General features: G+C 42.4%; 1 protein-coding gene across 2 annotated transcripts in view; it reads right to left on the reverse strand.

The window, feature by feature from the left end:
* PPP4R2 (protein phosphatase 4 regulatory subunit 2) overlaps positions 1 to 11,201 on the reverse strand; it is a 48,378-nt gene extending 37,177 nt beyond the window's left edge. Inside the window, exons 1-2 of one of the 2 annotated variants that reach the window (XM_023620081.2) lie at positions 10,869 to 11,201; positions 9,803 to 9,884 (exon numbers count right to left, since the gene is read on the reverse strand). In XM_023620081.2, coding sequence (XP_023475849.1) covers positions 9,803 to 9,884; positions 10,869 to 10,902 — 116 coding nt within the window. In that variant the 5' untranslated portion in view covers positions 10,903 to 11,201. Of the gene's footprint in view, positions 1 to 9,802; positions 9,885 to 10,046; positions 10,617 to 10,868 lie in introns of those variants that run through there. The other variant, XM_005600435.4, reaches the window with a different exon arrangement.
* Between the last annotated feature and the right edge of the window lie 10,153 nt (positions 11,202 to 21,354).

Here is a 21,354-nt window from a genome sequence, read left to right on the forward strand (position 1 = left end):
AACAGAAGTTCCTATGTGAAAACCCTAGTCCCTTAAAGATAAATCACAACTTCAGGTTCATCATTTTAAAATCAATCAAAGACTTGAGCGAGGTAGGAGTACTGAGAAGCACCATGTACAAGAAATAAGATTTGGAGAATAAAATTTTAAAAGGGTCAAAAATACTAAAGAGGCCCAGCCCCTGCAGGGAGCCTAGAAAAATCACAGAGAGATGAGAAGAGAAAGTAGAATGTACTGCACGTCTGAGTGTCTGAGTCGGATCTGGTTATAGGAAATAAGAGAAATAAAATAGCTGAAGCAAAGTCGTGGCAAGCAAAATGAACGGCTAATTCAGGCATAAGTACAAAGAAGCTTGATGAGACTTAGAAAAGTACTGCGCCTGGAGAGAGATCCCTATACCTAGTTAATGTGTTTTCATTCTTAGAACTTCATTTCAGTAAGCTGCAAAACTTTTAGCTATCAAAATTAGTATTAGATATGTTATTTTTACTACTAATAATTTTTATTTCTCATATCACAGCGCATAAACAAAATAAGGAATCTAAGATTTATTGGATGCCTGCTATTTCACAAAAATTCTCTGAAATAAGTGTTGTTATCCACATTTTCAGCAGGGGATCTGAGGAAAAGAGGGCTTAGGTAACTAACTTGTGCCATCATGGTCATTCAAATAGGTTATAATAAAACTAGAATTTTAACCAGGACTAAGTTCGAATCTAGGGTCAAGCAGATTACAATCACAGAGGCAAGAGAGAGACCCTGACATATACAGCTCCAAGTGTGTCTTCACTCTACCTTAGAGCCTCTCAATAAAGGTTCCCACCCCCACAAAGTCAAACCAGTAAGTGATAACAAAAAAGCCCTACTTTACTATCACATGTATAGCACATTTTTACAAAGCATTGGGGGCACTATTACTACTCTTTTATATTATTACTAATTTGAGACTTTAGCTATTATTCACTTTACATTCAATCATGTAAATTCTCCATAATATTCAACATATTTGGTGGGAATGGCGTTTGGAGAGTGGTTACAGAGTGCCTATTATACAAGGTAGATTCCATAAAAGCAGTGGCCAAACCCAGGCAGCCTCATACACGAACAGGACAGCTGTGGTTCAAACCAGAGAGAGAAAGACAGGCAAGTGAACACATCTGAGGGCCTACCAAAAATGAAGATCCAAAATACACTTCTCAGATTCATTAGGTATTTTGAAAGTATAATGCTTTCACAAGCATATGTATTAAACGAAATAACAGCCAACATTCTTCTCAACTGTGTATATGTTTTAACCTTTGACTAGATTTAAGTATTTTGCTATCGATGCTGAAACCTGATTTAGGCAGATAGATACATACACACACACACACTCACCCCGATAATAAACTCCCATATCAGAAAGGTAAAAGACCTACAGTCAACAAAACAGAGGGAAATAACAGTAAATTCTGGACCATAAATTCCTTATCTTCTTACTAATGAGATGTTCTGAAGCAACATGAAGTTTTTGACAGACTTCCAATAACAGTCCATAAGCATTATGAACTCATACATTCACCGGCAGGCACAAAGAGGATCTCTGGATGGAGATAAAAATCACACAGGTGCATTCAGGTAACACTAAGATAAGCATTCCGGGAAACTCTCTGTGACTCTAATGAGTTAACTGCTAACAGTGACTAGTATCTCTCATCCAAGTACAGACAACTGATTCTCAATTTTTTTACTGTCTCCAAACCACTCACCTATGTAACATACTCCCAACAGTTAACATCTTTCACCACAAGCAGACATTTTAGTATCAGCCACTATCACCACGCCCTGTTCTCCACCCTTAATCACTACTGCTGCAACACGACCCCCAGGTAATAATGCTACAACAGAGACTCCTATAAGCTTTTCAGGCTGGAAGGAACCTTGGAGATCTATTACAAACCCCTCATTTAGTATCTGAGGAGACTGGCTCATAGCAATTTAAGTGATTTTAAATAATGGAGACAAAATAATTAGTTACAATAGCTTTCATTTGGAAGAGGCAAGGGGGGTCAACTCACTATGTGCCAGTCACTGTCTTAAGCACTTTCTATGTATAAACTCACTGAATCTTGACAACATCCCTTGAGATAGATCTACTGTACTATCTATACTTTACAGATGAGAAAATTAAAGAAAAGTCAGCCTTAATCACATGGTAACTAAGTGGTAGAGGTGGGAATTCAAACCCAGATCTGCTTTGTGCCCTCCTGACTTTCATACCAGAGCTCTTTCCACAGATTAGGACCTCAGACTTGTTTTTTGAGCCAAATTCACTCTATTTATGCCCAATCATACAGACAGATCTAATTTTTACTCCCTCCCAAATTTCAGTATCTATAGCTATATACTTCCATTTATTCAAGTCCTCACAATAGCTGAGGCAACTATATGGTATAAACCCCATTTTTCAAGTGAGGAAACAAGCTCACAAATAATTTGCTCAAATTCACACACAAGTTGCCAAGCTAAATTCAGAACTCACGCCAAGCTCCTTCCAAGAATCACATTACCACATGCTAACTCTCATGAAATTAGGGGACTAGCTCACTACTAGTAAAAATCTGGACTGAACATGGAAACTATGAGCTCACTAAGGCACCAAAGAGACTGAAGATCTGAAGTTAACTCTAGTCAGAAAATAAAGTCAGCAACATGTCTAGCTTTGAGTGCATCCTTCAGTAGTGCAGTATACATCAGGTTTGCAGCATGATGTGACGAAAGAAATGAAAGCAACCAAAATTTTCCTCATGTCCATACTTTAATCATTGCAGTTTCTGGAATATTTAAACCCAAAAGGGTATCCATTTAACTAACATTTACTGAAAATCTACTGTGCTTCCTCTGTGTACCACTGTGATGATGGTACATGAGGGGACCTTAGGTGGCCCAAGGATAATTCACATTAGTTACATATTTTAGTATTTACAGATTTTAAAGTGTAATAAGCCAATGATCTCACATCATATTTCTCACAATAAGATTACGGGAAAAAATTAAACAGTGATTATATTTCTGGGGAGAGCTAAAAAGAGGGCTTGACCTCACCTGTAATATTTTTCCATTTTACAAAAATCTGAAGAAAAAAGTAAGCCAACCTAAAAAAGTGTAATAAGTAAATAATTGTACAGTTGTTATAAGGATGTGGCAAAAATCATGAAGGTAGTATGTGAGACTGACATTTTACAAATAATGCTCAAGTGTTCAATAAACACTATGTTAGACAAAACAAAATTCCCTCCCTTAAGAAACCCACAGAAGGATCTAATAGCCTCATGGGCTTAAGGAGATTTTATTTATAATAATGCAAGTCTTAGCTGTTGATGATTACTTTTAAGTAATCTAACTTTTATTTTCCTACTGATATGTCAAAATTGCTGAACACACAAAACTTGAAATTGCAAGGAGAACAAAAAGCAGACTCAATATAAGCATTATCCACACAGTTAACAACTACTAGTTATTGAGCATTTACCCTGTTTACCAAGTACTGTGCTAAGTTTTCCATGTATTACCTACCCATACCATGAGGTATTATTATCATCCCCATTTTATAGATGAGGAAACTAATTTACAGGGCCTTAAAAACGTTTTCCTAAAAAGTCAAATTCTGAGACGATGGCAGCAGTGCTATAGCTTGTCATCTCTCCAAAATCCCATATATCAGACACAACTAGACAGCAAAACCAGAAACCAATGAACAAAACCATTTACAACAAAACTAGCTGACAAGGTAGGTAATCTCACCAACTCCAAAAATAAGTGGGTGAGGAAAAACTGATAGTCACATGACCCATACATTATCAGGATCTGTGCAAGAGAAGGCAAAGCGAAGTTACAGTGCACCTGAAGGGCCTAGGAACAGGAGAATCACAAAACAGCCAAGGGGTATTCACTAGAAATTATGCCAGGCCATTCTGAGAACAGCAGCTGTGACTAAGATGGGATGCGCCCACTGCAGTAGGGAGTGAGTAGAAGGGCTCTGCAGTGACAGCTGAAAGAGAGAAGTAGTCTTGCTCCCATGAGCTCCTGAAAGTGACCCATCAGAGCCACCACCCAGAGGCCACTCCACAATGAAGAGAACAGGACAACAGAGACGAAGTAAAGACAAGGTTCAAATAAAGGTAGGAGTGGAGAACCTAGAAATTTCAGAAAGCAAGCGGCCATGTTCTTCAAACACTTCACAAAAACAATGAGAGTGCTCTGTGAAGTTAGAAAAGATTCTCTGAACCACACCTCCTCCTCAAAGTTCAGGAAAACTAATTGCACAAGAGGAAAATGTCAAGGTCAAATCCAATATGAAGTTATTATAAGAAAAACGGAGACTAAGGAGAGTAACATCTTTACAAAGAAAGGAAGCTAGAAAGACGTTCAAAAACAGACCAAAACTGTATGATACTATTTCAAAATGAGTTAAAAACAGATCAAAACCGTATGACACTATTTCAAAATGAGTTAAGAAAAATGATTCAAGTCAGAATTAGAGAAATTCAGGAAATGGATAGAATTCAGCAAAGAATTAAAAATAAAAGAAGTAATTACTTCAAGAAATAAAGACTAAACTAGAAAATACACAAGAACAAATAAATGACTACCACAGATAATGCAGTAAGAATCCTTCAGAGGAAATTTTTTAAAACTTAAGTGGAATCAAATTAAAAATTTCACTTTGAAAGACACTATTAAGAGAATGAAGACAAGTCGCAGAGTGGTAGCAAGTATTTGCAAATCATATGTGATATAAAGGACCTGTATGCACAATACCTAAAAAACTGTCAAAATCCAGTAAGAAAATAATCCAATTTTGAAATGGGCAATGATTTGAACATTTACCAAAGAAGATATACATTTAACAAATAAACACATGAAAAGATGCTCAACATCACTAGTCATTAGGGAAATACAAATTAAAACCACTATGCAATATTCATCTATTAATAAAGTGAAAAAGACTGGTGATACTAAGCATTGAAAAGAATGCAGATGGGCTGGCCTGGTTGCATAGTGGTTAAGTTCATCCAGTCGTCTTCAGCAGCATGGGGTTCACAGTTTGGATCCTGAACACCCACCTACAAAGTGCTCATCAAGCCATGCTGTGATGGCTTCCCACATGCAAAACAGAGGAAGATTGGCAGGGATGTTAGCTCAGGGACAATCTTCCTCACCAAAAAAAAAAAAATGCAGAGGAACTGAACTCAACTTCCACACTGCTGGTGGGAATGCCAAGTAGTGTAATCAATCTGAAAAAGTTTGGCGGTTTCTTAAGAAGTTAAACTTACATCTACCATATGATCCAGCCATTCTACTTCTAGGTTTTTATCCAAAAGAAAAGAATGTATGTGTCCATACAAGGACTTGTACACAAATTTTCATACACTTTTATAATACAAAAAACTAAAAATAATCCAAATGTCCATCAACAGGTGAATGTATAAAAAATTGTAGGATTTCCATATACTACTACTCAGAAATAAAAAAGAATGGATTGTTGATACCCACAACAACATGGATCAATCTCAAATAATTATACTGAATAAAAGCCAAAGAATACATACTGTATGATTCCATTTATATAAAATCCTAGAACATGCAAAATAATCTAGAGACAAAAAGCAGGTCACTGGGGAGAGGAGCACACACAGAAAGGAAGGACTACAAAGGGGCATGAGGAAACTCTGGGAGTAATGGATATGTTCAATCTTGAGTGTAGTGGTAGTTTTGTGAGTGTAGATGTCAAAACTTAGCAAACTATACATATTCAATAAGTGAAGTTTACCGTATGTCAATTATACCTCAATAAAGCTGTTTTTTAAAAACAGGAATGAAGAAAAAGAATTTAGGACAAAATGACAAATACTGAAGATGTGTAAGATGATTCAACATAGGAATACAGAGTCCCTGAAAAAGAAAACCAAAGAAAATAATTCAAACAATCACTTTCCTGAAATTAAAAAGAAAAAAACTGAACATGCATACTGAAAGAGCACATCACATAGCTGAGTATACAGATCCAAAACCCCAAACACTAAGACAGTCTAGAAACATTACTGGATTTTAAAGAAAAAGAAAAAATCCTCTGGGAATCTAGGCAAAAACAGTAGGTAGTTTATAAGGTAAAGAAAATTAGATTACCATCAGATTTTTGCCAGTAACTCTTTTAAATTTGGGAAAACAATGAAATTAACACTTTTAAGTCATTCAAGGACAAAAAAAATGTGAACGCATGACCATTTCCAGTCAGACTGACCTTCAAGAACAAAGGTCACAAACTGTTAACATACAAGAATTCAAGAAATATTGTTCCTATCAGTCTGCCTGAAGAATCTACTAGAGAGTGAGCTTCAGAGAATCAAAGTGACTAAAGACAGTGACATAAGGACTGGTAGTGAGCATTAAATATAAAGCTGCTGTATAACTAGAGTAAACAGTTAAAAAGGAGAGTTATGTAATAGCTACATGTTCAGATAACATAGACACAACTACTGTTTTTTAATTGGGGGCTAGAAATTGGGAGAATATATGTAAAAATTTATTAACATTCTTAGTAATTACATTAGTGGTATTATTCTTAGACTCTTTGGTGTGTAATGTTAAATACAGTCAGAAATTATGAGAAATCCTAACTCTACCATCCCGTGTCCTTGAAAACCAGGATATTTGGTGTGGAAGAAGTAAAAAACCCCACAGTCCTGATTTTGACCTGGAAGTATCAGTATGAATCACAAAGTATTTTATCTAGTCCTGTCCACTGAAGAGGCTAAAAACAATCACCAACTCAATAATAATAAACATCTCCAGCACCCAGATTGTAGTCTTTAAAAACCATTTCCCACTAAAAGGAAGATAGTGCTTCTTGAGAAATGGCTGATTCCAGGTCTAAGGCAGGAAAAGAGCGTAGAACAAATTCTTCCACCACAAAGTAAGGAGAAGCTATCCAAGACTACTAGGATCAAGTCAAAAGCACTCTGGAATCAACTGGACCAGGCTCCCATAGGCCAAAGATGGGACAATTTGAGCATCCAAAAGAATTATTTCAGGGCCCGCCCCGTGGCCAAGTGGTTAAGTTTGCGCACTCCGCTTCGGTGCCCCAGGGTTTCACTGGTTCAGATCCTGGGTGCGGACATTCCACCGCTCATCAGGACACACTGGGGCGGTGTCCCACATAGCACAACCAGAGGCACTCACAACTAGAATATACAACTATGTAACGGGGGGCTTTGGGGAGAAGACGAAGAAAAGAAGACTGGCAACAGATGTTTCCTCAGGTGCCAATATTTAAAAAAAAAAAAAAAAGGAATTATTGCAACTAAAACCCATCAAATATGTTTAAACCCATGATCGAAATCCATCAAATATTTAAATTCATGATTGAAACACACCACATGTTTCTGCTAATTCAGCACATAATATATACTTGGCATTAAGTTAGGAACTGTTACCTTCAGACAAGTGTTACTGAAGGAAACGTCCCATTTTCAGGAGAAAATATCCTTTTCAATATAAATACAATTTTTTTTAAGTGGCCAAAAAGAACAAATTTGGGGATTGTTAGATGGATAGATAGATATGTCCCTCTTCATAACCATTTGGTACCCCATGTCTTGGCATCTTTCCCAACTTTCTAAAATTGATGTTTACAGGTAACTTCTAAAAGACTAGGAAGGAAAACTCCTCCAATGCTCTTAATTTTCCTACAATCTCCTCCTAAGAACCTATACTTCCAAATCCCAAATCTCTCTAAAGCGAAAAACACAACTGTCAAAGGAATTTTTTTAAGTGAAAAATAAATATCCTACACATATTTCTTATGTTAACGATTTCTTGCCATAATGTACCAAGGAAAATAAAAACAGAACGGAGTTCTTAAGCAACTCATCCATCCTAAAACATCAGAGAGATCTAACTTGTTCTTTAGATTTTCATTCTTTTGTTATAATCTTAGAATTCAGTTTAGCCATAAACAGATAACAAAAACTCTGCAAATTTCAGTATCAAAAGTTAAGACATGCCCAATTTGATTAAGAAAGAAACCCAAAAGCTAAATAAAGCTAAATGTATAAACACCAGCTGCTTGAATGATAAATTTAAAAATATTTCCCAAACTCCATAAAGAATCTACCACCACCCATCAGTTTAACACAAATCGCTATGAGTAAAATGTACAAACACCTAATGGGGGGAGAAGAGCTAGTTTAAGCCCTATATCAGGATAAAATAATTGTCCAGAGACACCACGTTAAATCTCCCTAGCCATTTGATGATCTCATCAGACGGGATATTAAAAAGCCTTCTTTTGGAAACTTTCGACTATTTATACATTTACAGACAATGCCAAAAAGGAAAGGCAGTTTGTACAGCCCTGATAAGTTGAATAATTGATTTTAAGTATTTATTGCCAAATAGTTTGATATAATCTTATGTATCAAAATTCTGAAAGTAAAATATTTTTCCTCTTGATATTGTAGAGAGGGGTAAGTTTGGACCAACGAGCAATTCAAAAGAAACAGTGGCAATCTAAGCATTTATGATTTAGGGATTATTTTTGAAAGCTGGCATCTTGTCATTTTTAAGCTTATCTATATAAATACCAGTTAGTTATTTGCATCAATTTTTAAAAATCAAGATGTTCTAAGAGACTATAATTCAGAGGCAAAAATGACCTTTTTCCCTAAAGGGTTCCATTTTTAAAATGTAATAAACATAAGATTGAACACATCACAGTCACACTCCTAGGCTGACTGGTAATTTTAATAAAGCACTAAGGAGGTTCAGCTTGTCTACACAAGCATTAAATAAGAGGTTTTCACCTTTTCTAAAATTAGGCGAATTATTAGAAGACTATACTACAATCATAAGCAAATCCTCTGAGAAACGAACATTTCCTAACAGTGAAAGAAATATACATCACTTGCTGAAGGTTACACTCTTCTACCAGGTCTCAAAAAGAATTTTAAAAATAGGTAAGAAGTAGGGGAGCCAAAAGAAAGCCCACTTACTCACACTGCACCCAAAGACGCCTCTCCCCTCCTGCTCCCCACTTCCCGCCCAAAGAAAAGACTACAAGGAAGTCACCAAATCCCCACCACTCTCCACAAGTTAACTTAGCCATAGTGTGAAAGCAACTCCTGCCACACAAACTACTCACAGAACAAACTGGAATGGTCCTTTTGAAAACAATCCTAACTTCATAGTGTAAGTTTCAAATTCACAACATTTGGAAACAAGCCTAACAAAATGCTGAGCACATGTAACAAGTTAGCTATCCTAGAAAGTTTACAGGACAGTCAAAACTGTAGCATCTGGAATTTGTCAGATAATCACCCTGGGTCCTCAAGAGAATAAATAGAAGTGACACTTCAAACACCCACATATATAAATATGACAACAAAAGACTGGATACAGGACAATACAAAAAAATACCACCAACAAAAGAATCTGAAACAGAATTAAAGCCACAAAATTCTGGGAATAAGCCTGTTAAGGCCAAAAAAGGGTTATAATGGGAATAGGCATTCTTCCTTTCTCTGGCTCTAACTAGTAACTTCTAAATGCACCGGAGAGAGAAAATTTTTTAAAAAAATTTAAAATTCATTACAGAACACTCATAAAGTAAATAAAGGATGTGCACTTAGTAAATGCTTTACATGACTGGGGCTTGTACAGTTTGGCTGGATGGATTATTCAATTCTGAAAAACACTTTTCCCCTTCCTAAGCACTTCTGAATATACATAGGTCTATAACCACGACTAAATGTTTTCGACTCACATCGTTTCTCCAGTCTTGGCTACATGACAAAGGAACTGATCCAGGACCGGACAAACTTCCTTTTTCCCTCTCTTCTCAAAATCTAAATAAGGAAAGAAAGAAAAGTCATCAGTAATTCTCAAAGTCCATCGACCATTTCCAACGCCCCCTAAAAACAAACTTTCTTCCCAGTCCTTCCTCATATTAACAAGTAGTAAAAAAAAAAAAAAAAAGAAAGAAAAAACCCTCTCAGTCACATAACCACCTTGACTCTGCCAAGTTCAACTTCCAACCTGTCACCCTCTTCCCAGGTGACAAGAATCCTCCTAAAGGGGGCACTCAACTTCTCCAGACCATCCTTAGCGCAGTGCTTCTCAAAGTGCAGGCCGCGGGAACACGGACGGCAGCTCCATCCGGGAATCCGGTGAAAACACAAACCCCAGGCCCCGACCCCCACAAACTCCTTCTGGAAGGGAGGTTCCTAAGTCTGCGTCTCGGAAAGAGACCTCCTGCAGCCGCCCCCAAAAGACTCTGGACGTCCCAGCGCAATTCCCGAAACGCGGCGGTCACGCTCGTCTAAGTTCCAGAACCGCGGGGCTCAAGCCTGTTGCTCGGCAGACGAGCGATCCCGGGCAGCGAGGGCGACCGCTCGGACCGGGGACCCGGGGAGGGGGCCTGTGGAGACACTTCAAAGTTGTTTGGCCGCCCCCGCCCTACCCCCCCCAGCCCCGCACTCTCTCTCTCGCCCCGACGCCCGGCGGCAGGGGGCCTGCCGGAGAGCCGAGGCCGCCGCGGAGTGGGCTGCGGGCCCACGACCTGCCCCCGGCCGGGGGACACCGGCTGGGCCCCCGCGGCGGCGGCCCCGGCTCCCCTCCCCCGCCCAGACGCCGGCGGCCGACACAAAGCCCCGAGCGGGCGGGCGGGAGCTGCCCACAGGGCTCCCCACCCCCGGGGAGGCGGGAGGGGGATGGGAGCCGGGGCAGCGCGCCGGCCCGCGCCCGGCCGCGGCCCTCCGAGGCCCCCGGCCCGAAGGGGAGGAGAGGGGCCGCGCGGGGTGAGAGGAAGGGAGGGGGGCAGCCACCCCCACCTTTCAGCGCCTCCTGCAGCCTCTCGACGTCCATGGCTTCCCGGAGTCCCTCGCAGCCTCCGCCTCCCTCCGCGGGTCTCCCGGGGACCGGAACGCCTCCCCCCACCCCCCCGACGCCCTCCCCCTCCCTCGCACACACTCCGGCACGCAGGCGACCGGGGGGGGCACCGAAGGGAGCTGGGGGAAGCGAGCGAGAGAGCGAGACCGACAGAGCGAGCACCTCCCCGAGCCGCTACCACCAGCCCTCCAACATGGCGCCCGGCACGTCACCGCGCGCACGCTCCCCGCCGCCGTCCTCGCGCCCGCCGCGCGCCCCGACCCGGGCCCGAGTGCGCGTGCGCGGCGGAGGCGTGCCGCGAGGACCGGCCCGAGACTCGGCTGGCGCCCGCCGCCCCCACAGGGTCCGCCGCCCCCGCCGGGTCCGCCGCCCCCGCCGCGCCCCAGCGGTGCTGGAGGCTGAGTCGTCTCGGCGAGGGGCTGGAGGCTGACCCCCATGTCTTGGACTGCCTGTCATTTGCCGGCTGTGTGCCCTTGAGCTACGTACTAAGCTTCTCTGAGCCTTAATTTCCCCGTCTCTACAATCCAGTACCCACTACCCTCTTCGTTGCTGTGAGAATTAAGTGAGAGTGTGTACACAGGGCGGTCAGAGTATGCATAAACAGACACTCAGTACGACTAATAATCGAAACAAGAATGCCTCCCTGCCTGAACCCAACGTTCGTGCCTGACCCACCCTTGAAGAGAAGCAGTGCATCCCGCAAAGTGATTAAAAGCTTAGGGATGGGAACCAGCTGGATTCAAAGCCCAGTGCAACTCAACTATTCACTCCTTGTGTGATCCTGGACTAGTTATTTAAACTCACGGAGCCTCAGTTTTCTCATCTACAAAATGGGGCTTTGTCAACCAGCCGTGAGGCTTGAGTGAAATGGCGAATATGAAGCAGTGAGAGCCCCGCCTGCAGCATTGTCTGCTGGGGCCGGGACGGGAGAGGATGGTGCAAAACAAGGCCGGGCATGCCTCTCCTCGGCTGTGCACCGGGTCACTGGGAGTGGCACTCGGCTCCATGGCACTAACAACAAGTAGAACTCGTAAGCACTCAGTTAACGTGGCGGTTGTTTTCATGATCATGATTCTGATTCCATTGCATAAGCGCCCAGGAAGTCAGAGAGGGCGGGACCTGGGACGTCCTCTCCAGCCCTGGCATTTTTACAAATAGGACAGCTGAGGCGTAGAGAGCTAGTCCGGAAAACAGCACCAGAACCCAGAACATCTGGCTCCCAGCCAGCGTGGGGACATATTTATTATCTTCTCTTGTCAGTGAGCTTTTCAAGGAAGATGCTGACTTGTTCCACCTACTCCTCTCAAATCCTAGCACAAAGCTGTGAAAGGAAGGAAGGGAGAGAGGGAGGGAGGAAAGAAGCCTATTTCTTGACTTGTCATAGAAGGTGCAAATTTGGACACAAGCATTACAACTGTTGACTGTCTTAAAAGACAGTGGCCCTGACGGTAGGTGGCAGATGTAGACAAAAGTCACTGTCACCCAAAATACTTCTCTCAATTTTGTCATTAGAGAACCAGTCCCCTGTGTCTTTAGACCCTTTTTGTTCAGAGCAACCAGCTCAGTAACAAATCGCCTTGCAGAGGGGTGTCATAGGGTGGCATCATCAAACATTCAGCCAGCACTTACCGTTGATTTAGTTTATTGGGGTCCGTTCCAGACTGAACAGGCCTACTCGCTTCATAGTAAAGCTCAGCCTCCACTTCTCCCCATTACCCTGTCCTCCATTCAGGCAGGTCTCTTCCTGTAAGAGCTGTGAGGGACAATACAGTTGCCACTAGCCATGTGTGGGTATTTATATTTGAATTAATTAAAATTAAATAAAATTTATAATTCGGTTCCTGAGTTCTTCAGTAAAATTCGGTTCGTCAGTCACACTAGCCACATTTCAAGTACTCAATAGCCACATGTGGCTAGTGGTTTCTGTATTATACAGCATGGATAAAGAAAATCCCATTATGGTAAAAAGTTCTTTTGGAACTTTCTGTTTAAGAACATACTATGCTAATTTCTTTCACCTTGCTTTGTCCCTTTACGTCAACTGGTCCCCTCCCTTGGGGATGCCTCAACTTCCAAACACCAGATAAAGTCCCTGACAGGGGACAAAGTACACACAGCAGCGGCAGCATAAGCTAATCAGAGCAAGTTTCCCCAGAGGAAGTCGTATGGAAGCTGAGACCTGAATTATGAGAGGAAGGCAGCCAAGTGAAGTGGAGAGGAGTTTTCACACAGAAAAGCCACAGGTGCATAGGCCTTGACGTGAGAGAGAAGAGCCTGGTGGGTTCTGAAGAGCCATAAGAAATTTGGTCCGAATTGAGCTGAGAGCGCAGGGCAGAAGAGGCTGAAGAATTATGCCTTCAGTTCCTTTCTTCCTCCTTCCTTGGAATTCTTCTCTAGCCAGCACGCATTCCAATGTTTGCGATTGCTAGGGCCTCCCACTGGTACTAATCCCCTTGGAGGAAAACAGAATATAAATGTGACAGCCAGCCCCCACCACTGCCCCAGTGATTCTGGCCTCCTGGGATTCCTGTCCTAGTGTAGTCTCCTCCCACAGTGAATCAGAGCTGGTCTGTGTGACCAATAAGAATATGGCAGAGGGAATGGCATTTGACTTCTGAGGTTGGGTCATAAAAGGTGCTTTGGCGTCTGCCTTGGGCTCTTGGATAGCTTGCTCTAGAAGAAGCCAGCTGCCATGTCATGAGAAGTTTAGAGCAGACCTGTGGAAAGGCCAGAGTGAAGAAGAACTGAGGCCTTGGAAGTGGGTCCTCCAGCCCCCAGAAATCCTTCAGATGACTGCAGCCGCAGCTGGGCTCTGGACCACAACCTTATGAGGGATCCCAAGCCAACGGGCCCCTTGGAGGGACCATCCAAGCTGCTCCTTAATTCCTGATCCATAGAAACTATGAAAGAAGACAAATGTTTATCATTGTTCTAAGTTTCCAAATTCTGGGATAATTTGTTACACAGCAATAGACAACTAATATAACAAGTGAAAATATTAATAGTAATATCTAACATTTATTAAGCATTTTCTATGTCTAGCATTCTTCTAAGCACTTTATAAAAATACCTAATTTAATCCTTGCAAAACATCCTATGAGATGGGTGATATTATTATCCCCACTTAATAGAAGAGAAAACTGAGGTATAAAGAGGTGAACTAACTTACCCAAGGTCACACCACTATACAGGGAAGTGACTGACCCATGATTCAAACCTAGACTGACTTCAAAGCCCCCAGACACTTTCTTGTCCTCAAGAAGGTTGCAAACTACCAGGAGGAATAAGAATACACTGTAAGAGTGGAGTTTGGTGTATCAGGTTATAGATTCTAATGCAGAGTAGAAGGCAAATGTGCAAATTGGGTGGTCAGAGGCCTTCGAAATCTCTTCCAGGCAGGAATACAAGTTTCTCTTTAGAAAGGCCTTGCTTCAAAACTGGAAAAGATGTGCACCCACAGAGAAGAGCCTTCCAGGCAGAGGGAATGATATTCACCAGGCAAACGGTCCTTGAGGGCCTCCTGGGTGCAGGGAGAAGATGTGCATAGAATCTCTTTTCCCCACGGAGCTCATGGTCTAATGGAGGAGATGGACCTTAAATAAATACAAACCAGACATCAACATGGAAGACTGGCCTTTTGCTCCAGGAGAATGCAAGAGGGAAAAAGCCTGAACTTGAGAAGACACAGAGTGGGAGGTGGAAGGTGGAGACAGAAAGAGAAGTGTGAAAGAGAAAGCAGCTGGGACCATGTGAGAGAAAATGTTCCAGGATCTTCTTATAACCCCAGAGAGAATTACAGGAGTTTGACCATCCCTCTGAGATGAGTCTGTGCGGAGGGACAAGAAGAGGGGATTGAGGAAAATTCTAGAAAAATCATACCCTGTCTACAAGAGTTGGAGGGCAGGGAACAGACTGGGTTAAAATACCACTACAGAAAGCCTTGGAGGCTCTTTGATTCTCGTGGCCTTTTCTTCACGCTTTTGGGACCTTATTTGCATATCATAATGGGTGCCAGGATGAAGCTGAGGTAGGAAGGGGGACAAAGTAAGGTGAAACAATTTTCTAAACAGTTAAGAGGGTATCTTCACATATCCTCAGGGTTAACTTTTTTCCAGAGACTGTCAAAAGCTAACAGATTTTTGTTGGAAATAATGGTAAACAAAGAGTCTGCTCAGAAAGACTCCAGTTGCTTCCTGTGGTGCCACCATGGTATGATTGCCACTGGTGCCCACGTTGAGTCGAAGAGCAGTGTTAGTTAAGAAGGGAGGCTGGCAAAGAGTGCTACTGCTGAGGTGGATGACGTCGTTAAGTTTGACTACCAGTAATGGGAGTTCGCTTCAAATCGTGTGAAAGAAAACGGGAATTTGTTAGGAGAATAGGGTATTCCACGGCCTCCAGGACTCTCACTGAACCCAGTAGCCATTCTCTTCTTCAGCTCTGCACCTTCCTTTCTCTCTCTGAATCAGTGTTCACTGCTCACAAGTAGATGTCCTCGTTTCCAGTGACTTGGTGAGACAACTGAGTAGCATCTCTCAGTCACAACCAGAGTATCTTGGGCCAAGTGTCCACTCAGCTGTGGCCTGGAGAATGCAGAGGCTCCTAGGGTAAACCTGAATGCTTTGGCTGTGGATGTGGGGCCGCGAGGCCAGGCAATGGAGAGTTCCCAGAGAAGTAGGGGGAGCGGTGGCCAGAGACCCCTAACCAAACTCACACAGGAGGCAAGATGGTGCCATGTGGAGCCCAAGCAAATAGAACCTGAGAGAAAGTTCATCCTAACTGAGGGTGTCATTTAGAAACTGAATCGCATCCCCATGTGAGAGTACACTCCTCCTTTGTGTGCAGGAAATGGCATCTCCCTTCTCCATCAGGCAGGACCAGATGGACACTAATCAATTCTTGCTTTCACTTTTTAGACTAGTCAATCTCTCTCTCTCTCCATACACACAAACACACACACACACACGCATATTATATGTAAATATACTCTGATGGTTAATTTTATGTGTCAACTTAACTGGGCCACAGAGTGCCCAGATATTCAGTCAAACATTATTCTGGGTGCTTTTGGAGAGAAACATTTTTTTTTTTTTTGAGGAAGATTAGCCCTGAGCTAACGTCCATGCCCATCTCCCTCTACTTTATATGCGGGACGCCTACCACAGCATGGCTTGCCAAGCGGTGACATGTCCACACCCAGGATCTGAACCAGTGAACCCCAGGCCACCGAAGCAGAACGTGCACACTTAACCACTGCGCCATCCGGCTGGCCCCTGGAGAGTAACATTTAAATCAGGCTAAGCAAAGCAGCTTGCCCTCCTAAATGTGGGTGGGCCTCACATTCAGTCAGTAAAGGCCTGACTAGAACAAAAAGGCTGACACTCACTCCCTTGATGAGTAACAGAGAATTCTTCCTGCCTGATGGCTTTCAAACTGGGACATTGGCTTCTTTTCCTACCTTTGGACTCAGACGGGATCTTTGACTCCTCCTGGGTCTCAAGTCTGCTGGCCTTTGGATGAGAACTGCACCATTGGCTCTCATGGGTCTCCAGCTTGTAGAATGACCCTGCAGATCTTGGGGCTTGCTAGCCTGCATAGTCACGAATTATTATAAGCCAATTCCTTAGAATAAATACACACACACTCACATACGCATACACATACACACACCTAACTGGTTCTGTTTCTCTGCAGAACCCTGACTAATACATATGCATACGCATATATAGACACACACACACACACACACAATATTCAGTAATTGAGTATGATAAAATTGAACAATGTACTGATTAGGAGAAAAGGGTCTAAAATCAAACCTGGGTTTAATTCCTGGCTTATCACTTCCCAGGTGTGTGAACTCTGGTAAACGATTAATATCAAAATGCCCCAGTTTCCTCATCTGCAAACTAGAGTTAACAGTGGTACCTCACTCACAGGTTTGCTGTGAGGATTAAGCAAGTGATTTGACTCAATCAGCGTTGGCTATTGTTGTTACTTAGGTTAAGAATTACAAAAATAATATTTGTGATTTTGTTTCCTTTTTCTTTTGAACTCATTTCAAACTCACAAAAAAGCTGCAAGTACAATACAAAGAACATTTTGTTTCTAAACCAGTGAGGAGTAAGTTGTCCAACACACACCCTAAAACCCCTTTAGTAAGCAATTCCTACAAGGCCATTCTGCTACATAACCATAGCAGTATCAAGATCAGAAAATTAGCATTGATACATTACCTCCGTCTGATCCTCAGACCCTCTTTAAATTGTACCAATTGACTCAATAATGTCCTTCCTAGGAGGATTGAGTCCTGGACCGTGTGTTGCGTTCAGCTGTCTCTTTAGTCTCCTTCAGGCTGAGAGAGTTCCTCAGTCTTCCCTTGACTTTCATTGCCTTGATCCTGTTGAAGATTACCATTGCAGACAGTCCCTCATTTTGGGTTTGTGTGACATTTCCTTGTGATTAGATTCAGGTGATGCATCTCGGGCAGGAATGTCATAGAAGGGATGCTGTGTTCTCGTTTCATCCTAGTGGGTGGCCCACAATTTCGGTTTGTCCCATGATTGATGATGCTCATTTTGATCATGTGATTGGGGTCGCGCCTGCCAGATTTCTCCTCTGTAGGATTGCTCTTTTCCCCTTTGTAACTGTATGTTTCCTGTGACTGCTGTAACAAGTGACCACAAACTGGGGGGTTTAAAACAACAGAAGTGTGTTCTCTCACAGCTCTGGAGGCCAGAGTCTGAGATCAGGTGTCAGCAGGGCCTGGAAGCTCTAGGGGAGAAGCTGTTCCTTACCTCTTCCAGCTTCGGCTGTCCCTTGAAGTGTGGCTGCATCACTTCCATCTCTGCCTCTCCGGTCACATTGCCTCTCCTTCTGTCTGTCAAGTCTCCCTTGACCTTACTCTTAAAAGGACACTAGCTATTGGATTTAGGGCTCACCTAGCTAATCCAGGATGATCTCCTCAGCTCAAGATTCTTAAACTATATCTACAAAGACTATTCTTCCCAATAAGGTAATAATCACAGGTTCCAGGGATCAGGATGTGGGCGTATCATTTTGGGGGCTACCATTTAGTCCATTATAGCAATTAAAATTGTTTTGTGGGGAGGTACTTTGAAACTATGTAAATATCTCTTTCTCATCAAACTTTCACACTTGAGTTTTCACATCCATTGATATTTCTTGGCTGAATTAATTATTATTATGATGGTTGCCAGATGGTGGTTTTCTAATTCCGTCATTCCTTTTACATTTATTACTTGGCGTTCTAACATAAGGGAAGCTGCTTCTTCTCTCATTTATTCATTTTCTAAAATTTATATTAGTTTGGACTCATGGATTCCATGAGTTGCTATCATTATTTCTTTTGATACCTAAATTGTCCTGAACTTGGCCAGTGGGAACTTCTTCAAGCTGCCTTCTGCCTCCTTCTGACACATCTCCATCATTCTTGGACCACTTCTTTATTTTCTGGTACAAAAAGCTATTCCAGGCTCATCTTGCATCTCCCCTTCCTCACCTGTGAAATTAGCCATTTCTCCAAGTCCCGATTCATTTTAGTGGTGACTACTATTTAGGAATGTAGATGGGGCTGCTAGGGTATTCATTGCCGTTGGGATGTCATTGCTCCCAGGCCCTACTGACAGACAGAGCTAGAGAATATATACATGTATTCATATACACATCCACATTCATATATGTATTTATTTCTATATCTATCTATATAAATATATATATTTATTTATAGAAAAATATGAGTTCACATTTTCCAGTTCCAATCCAACACTGGTGGATTCATTCTAGTTTTCTCCCTTTCCATATGTTTAACTCCAACAGTAAAGATCCTAGCTGCCATTATCCTCAATATATTGACTTACTGGATCAATCTCCACAGTATGGAACTGACCTGTTACCACTGCCAATGCTTTAACAGTTGCCCTTCTCACCTCTCTTGGGCTCTGACACCCTGCACCAGGCTTCCTTCCCCACCCCCTTGCAGATTCCTATTCTTCTCGGCTACACCTGACTGGTTTTAGACGGAATTATTCTGGAAGGAAGGGTAAAAATTATTAGTATTTATGATAATAATAATAGTAATAAAAGTAATTTTTTTTTTTGAGGAAGATTAGCCCCGAGCTAACATCTACCACCAATCCTCCTCTTTTTGCTGAGGAAGTTTAGCTCTGAGCTAACATCCGTGCCCATCTTCCTCTATTTTATATGTAGGATGCCTGCCACAGTGTGGCTTGATGAGTCATGAGCAGGTCCACACCCGGGATCCGAACCAGCAAACCCCAGGCCACCGAAGCGGAGTGTGTGAACTTAACCACTGCACCACCAGGCTGGCACCTAAAAGTAATTTTTAATTCCTCAAATAACTCATAAATAATGTTTCATAAAGCAACTCAAAGAATACAGGGCAAGCCAAAGTCTCTTAACCCCGTCTCCTGCACCCGACACCCACCGCAGCTATGCAGAGCATTATGAGTTTGCTGTGAGACTTTCTAGATGTTTATTTGGTGTGTATGTGTCTCACCTGTGTTATTACAACAGGCTGCAATAGTTCTCCTGCCTTCTATCCTTGCTTTCCTTCAATTTATTTTCAACACAGCAGCCAGGGTCCTTTTGGCAAGAAGATAAGATCACGTCACACCTCTGCTCAAATCCCTGTGTTGCTCCTCGTCTCACTCAGAATAAAAGCCACCGTTCTTACAGTGAGCCTCTCTCGGGTCCTAGAGGCATGATCTGCCACTCCCCTCCCTCTAACCTCATCTGCTACCACTGCCAGGAGGCCTTCTTTAAGCTGTTCCAGCCTCGCTGGCCTCAGCGGTGTACCCTTAACCTGTGGGTACTCACCCCGCGTAGGACATTGCCCTGGCTCTTCCTTCTGCCTGATCATTCTTCCCTGGGACAGCCGTGTGACCCCCCCACCTCCTCCAGATCCATCTTCTCAAGGAGGCCTCCCCTGACCACACTAAGTGACATGGCGCCCTCCGCACTTCCCTGCATTCTTGACCTGTCTCTTTTGCTTATCGCCTTTCCCATCTCCTAACATGTTACATAATTTCCTTTTTAAATTATGTGTGCTGTGTGTCCCTGCATTCCTAGAACACAGCACCCCGAGGAGAGGAAACTATGTTTTGTTCACTGATTGTTCTCAAGTGCCTTGAAGCCTTGCACCGTGTCTGTACACTATAAGTGCTCAATAAATAAATACTTGTTTCATAAACACATTTTGAAGTAGTTATTTTTGGCTTAATTTTTTCTCTTTCTCTCTCTAAATAATAACATATTTTTCTGCAATTTTATTTTTTTTACTTAATATGTTTTGGGATCTTTCCACTTTATTTTATAAATGCTAATTTAAATCTTATTTTACTTAGTAGTTTGGAGTATAGATGGAATATTATTTAACCAGTCCTCTATGAATAATATATAGGACTATCCAATTTTGCTCTATCATAAACAAGATCTTGGATAATTCAAGCATCAGTGTCCTCTTTTATAAAATAGAGACAGTATTCACCTCATAAAAGACTGAGGTCTCATAAAAGACCGAGATCCTGGGGTAGTGCCAGACAAATCTTTTATTGTGTTTTTATATCATTATTATTCTTACCTGTGCTGCTGCTGGTATTATGACAAGACACTCTGTGCCTATGGAATATGATTGTTGTAGGAGAGCAATTGCTGGATAGGTGCCTTTTTCATTGATACCGCCAACTGACTCCCTCAAACAGCGCTGTCACCTTCCCAGAGTGTGTAAGTGTACACATTGTTTGTGGGCTCAGTAATTTTTGTCAATCTGATGGGTAAAAAAACGAATCCTTCTGTGTTGTTTTGATTTTCATTTCCAAGGTTTATCAGTTGGTTGCAGCATTTTCTCCTGTATTCTTTGGCCAAGTATATAGTTTCATCTTTCTTTACATTTCAGTCCCTAAAGACTGAGACCATCCAAAGTCACATTGATTGGATTTGGCTATTTTCTGGGTCGTCACAAGATATGTCACTTCTGCAACTGCCTGTGGATTTTGTTACAGTGTCACCACTCCAGAAGGGGAGAGGTCAGGTGGTGAAAGGATCAGCCTCTGTCAGCAGAGGCACAGGCTTGGACCCCAGGAAATTCTCAGGGCTGAATATTTCCTGAGTGCATAGTTTATGCCAGGAACTGGTCTGTGGAGACAGCGGTGAACAAGGCAGACAGGATCCCGGCCCTCATGGATCTTGCACTCTAGTGGAACAGATAAACATAAAGGAAGTAGACAGTTATGCAAAAGCCCAAGAATTGTAGATTGTAGTAAGTGCTATGGAGGAAATAAACAGGATATTATGGTATGAGAGCCATGTAGGGGGGCCACTTTGGACTGGGTGATCAGGGGAGGTCTCTCGGAAGAGGTGACATTTGGGTTGAGACCTGAAAATGTTGAG

The sequence above is a fragment of the Equus caballus genome, chromosome 16 (assembly GCF_041296265.1).
Source record: "Equus caballus isolate H_3958 breed thoroughbred chromosome 16, TB-T2T, whole genome shotgun sequence".
Classification (NCBI taxonomy): domain Eukaryota; kingdom Metazoa; phylum Chordata; class Mammalia; order Perissodactyla; family Equidae; genus Equus; species Equus caballus.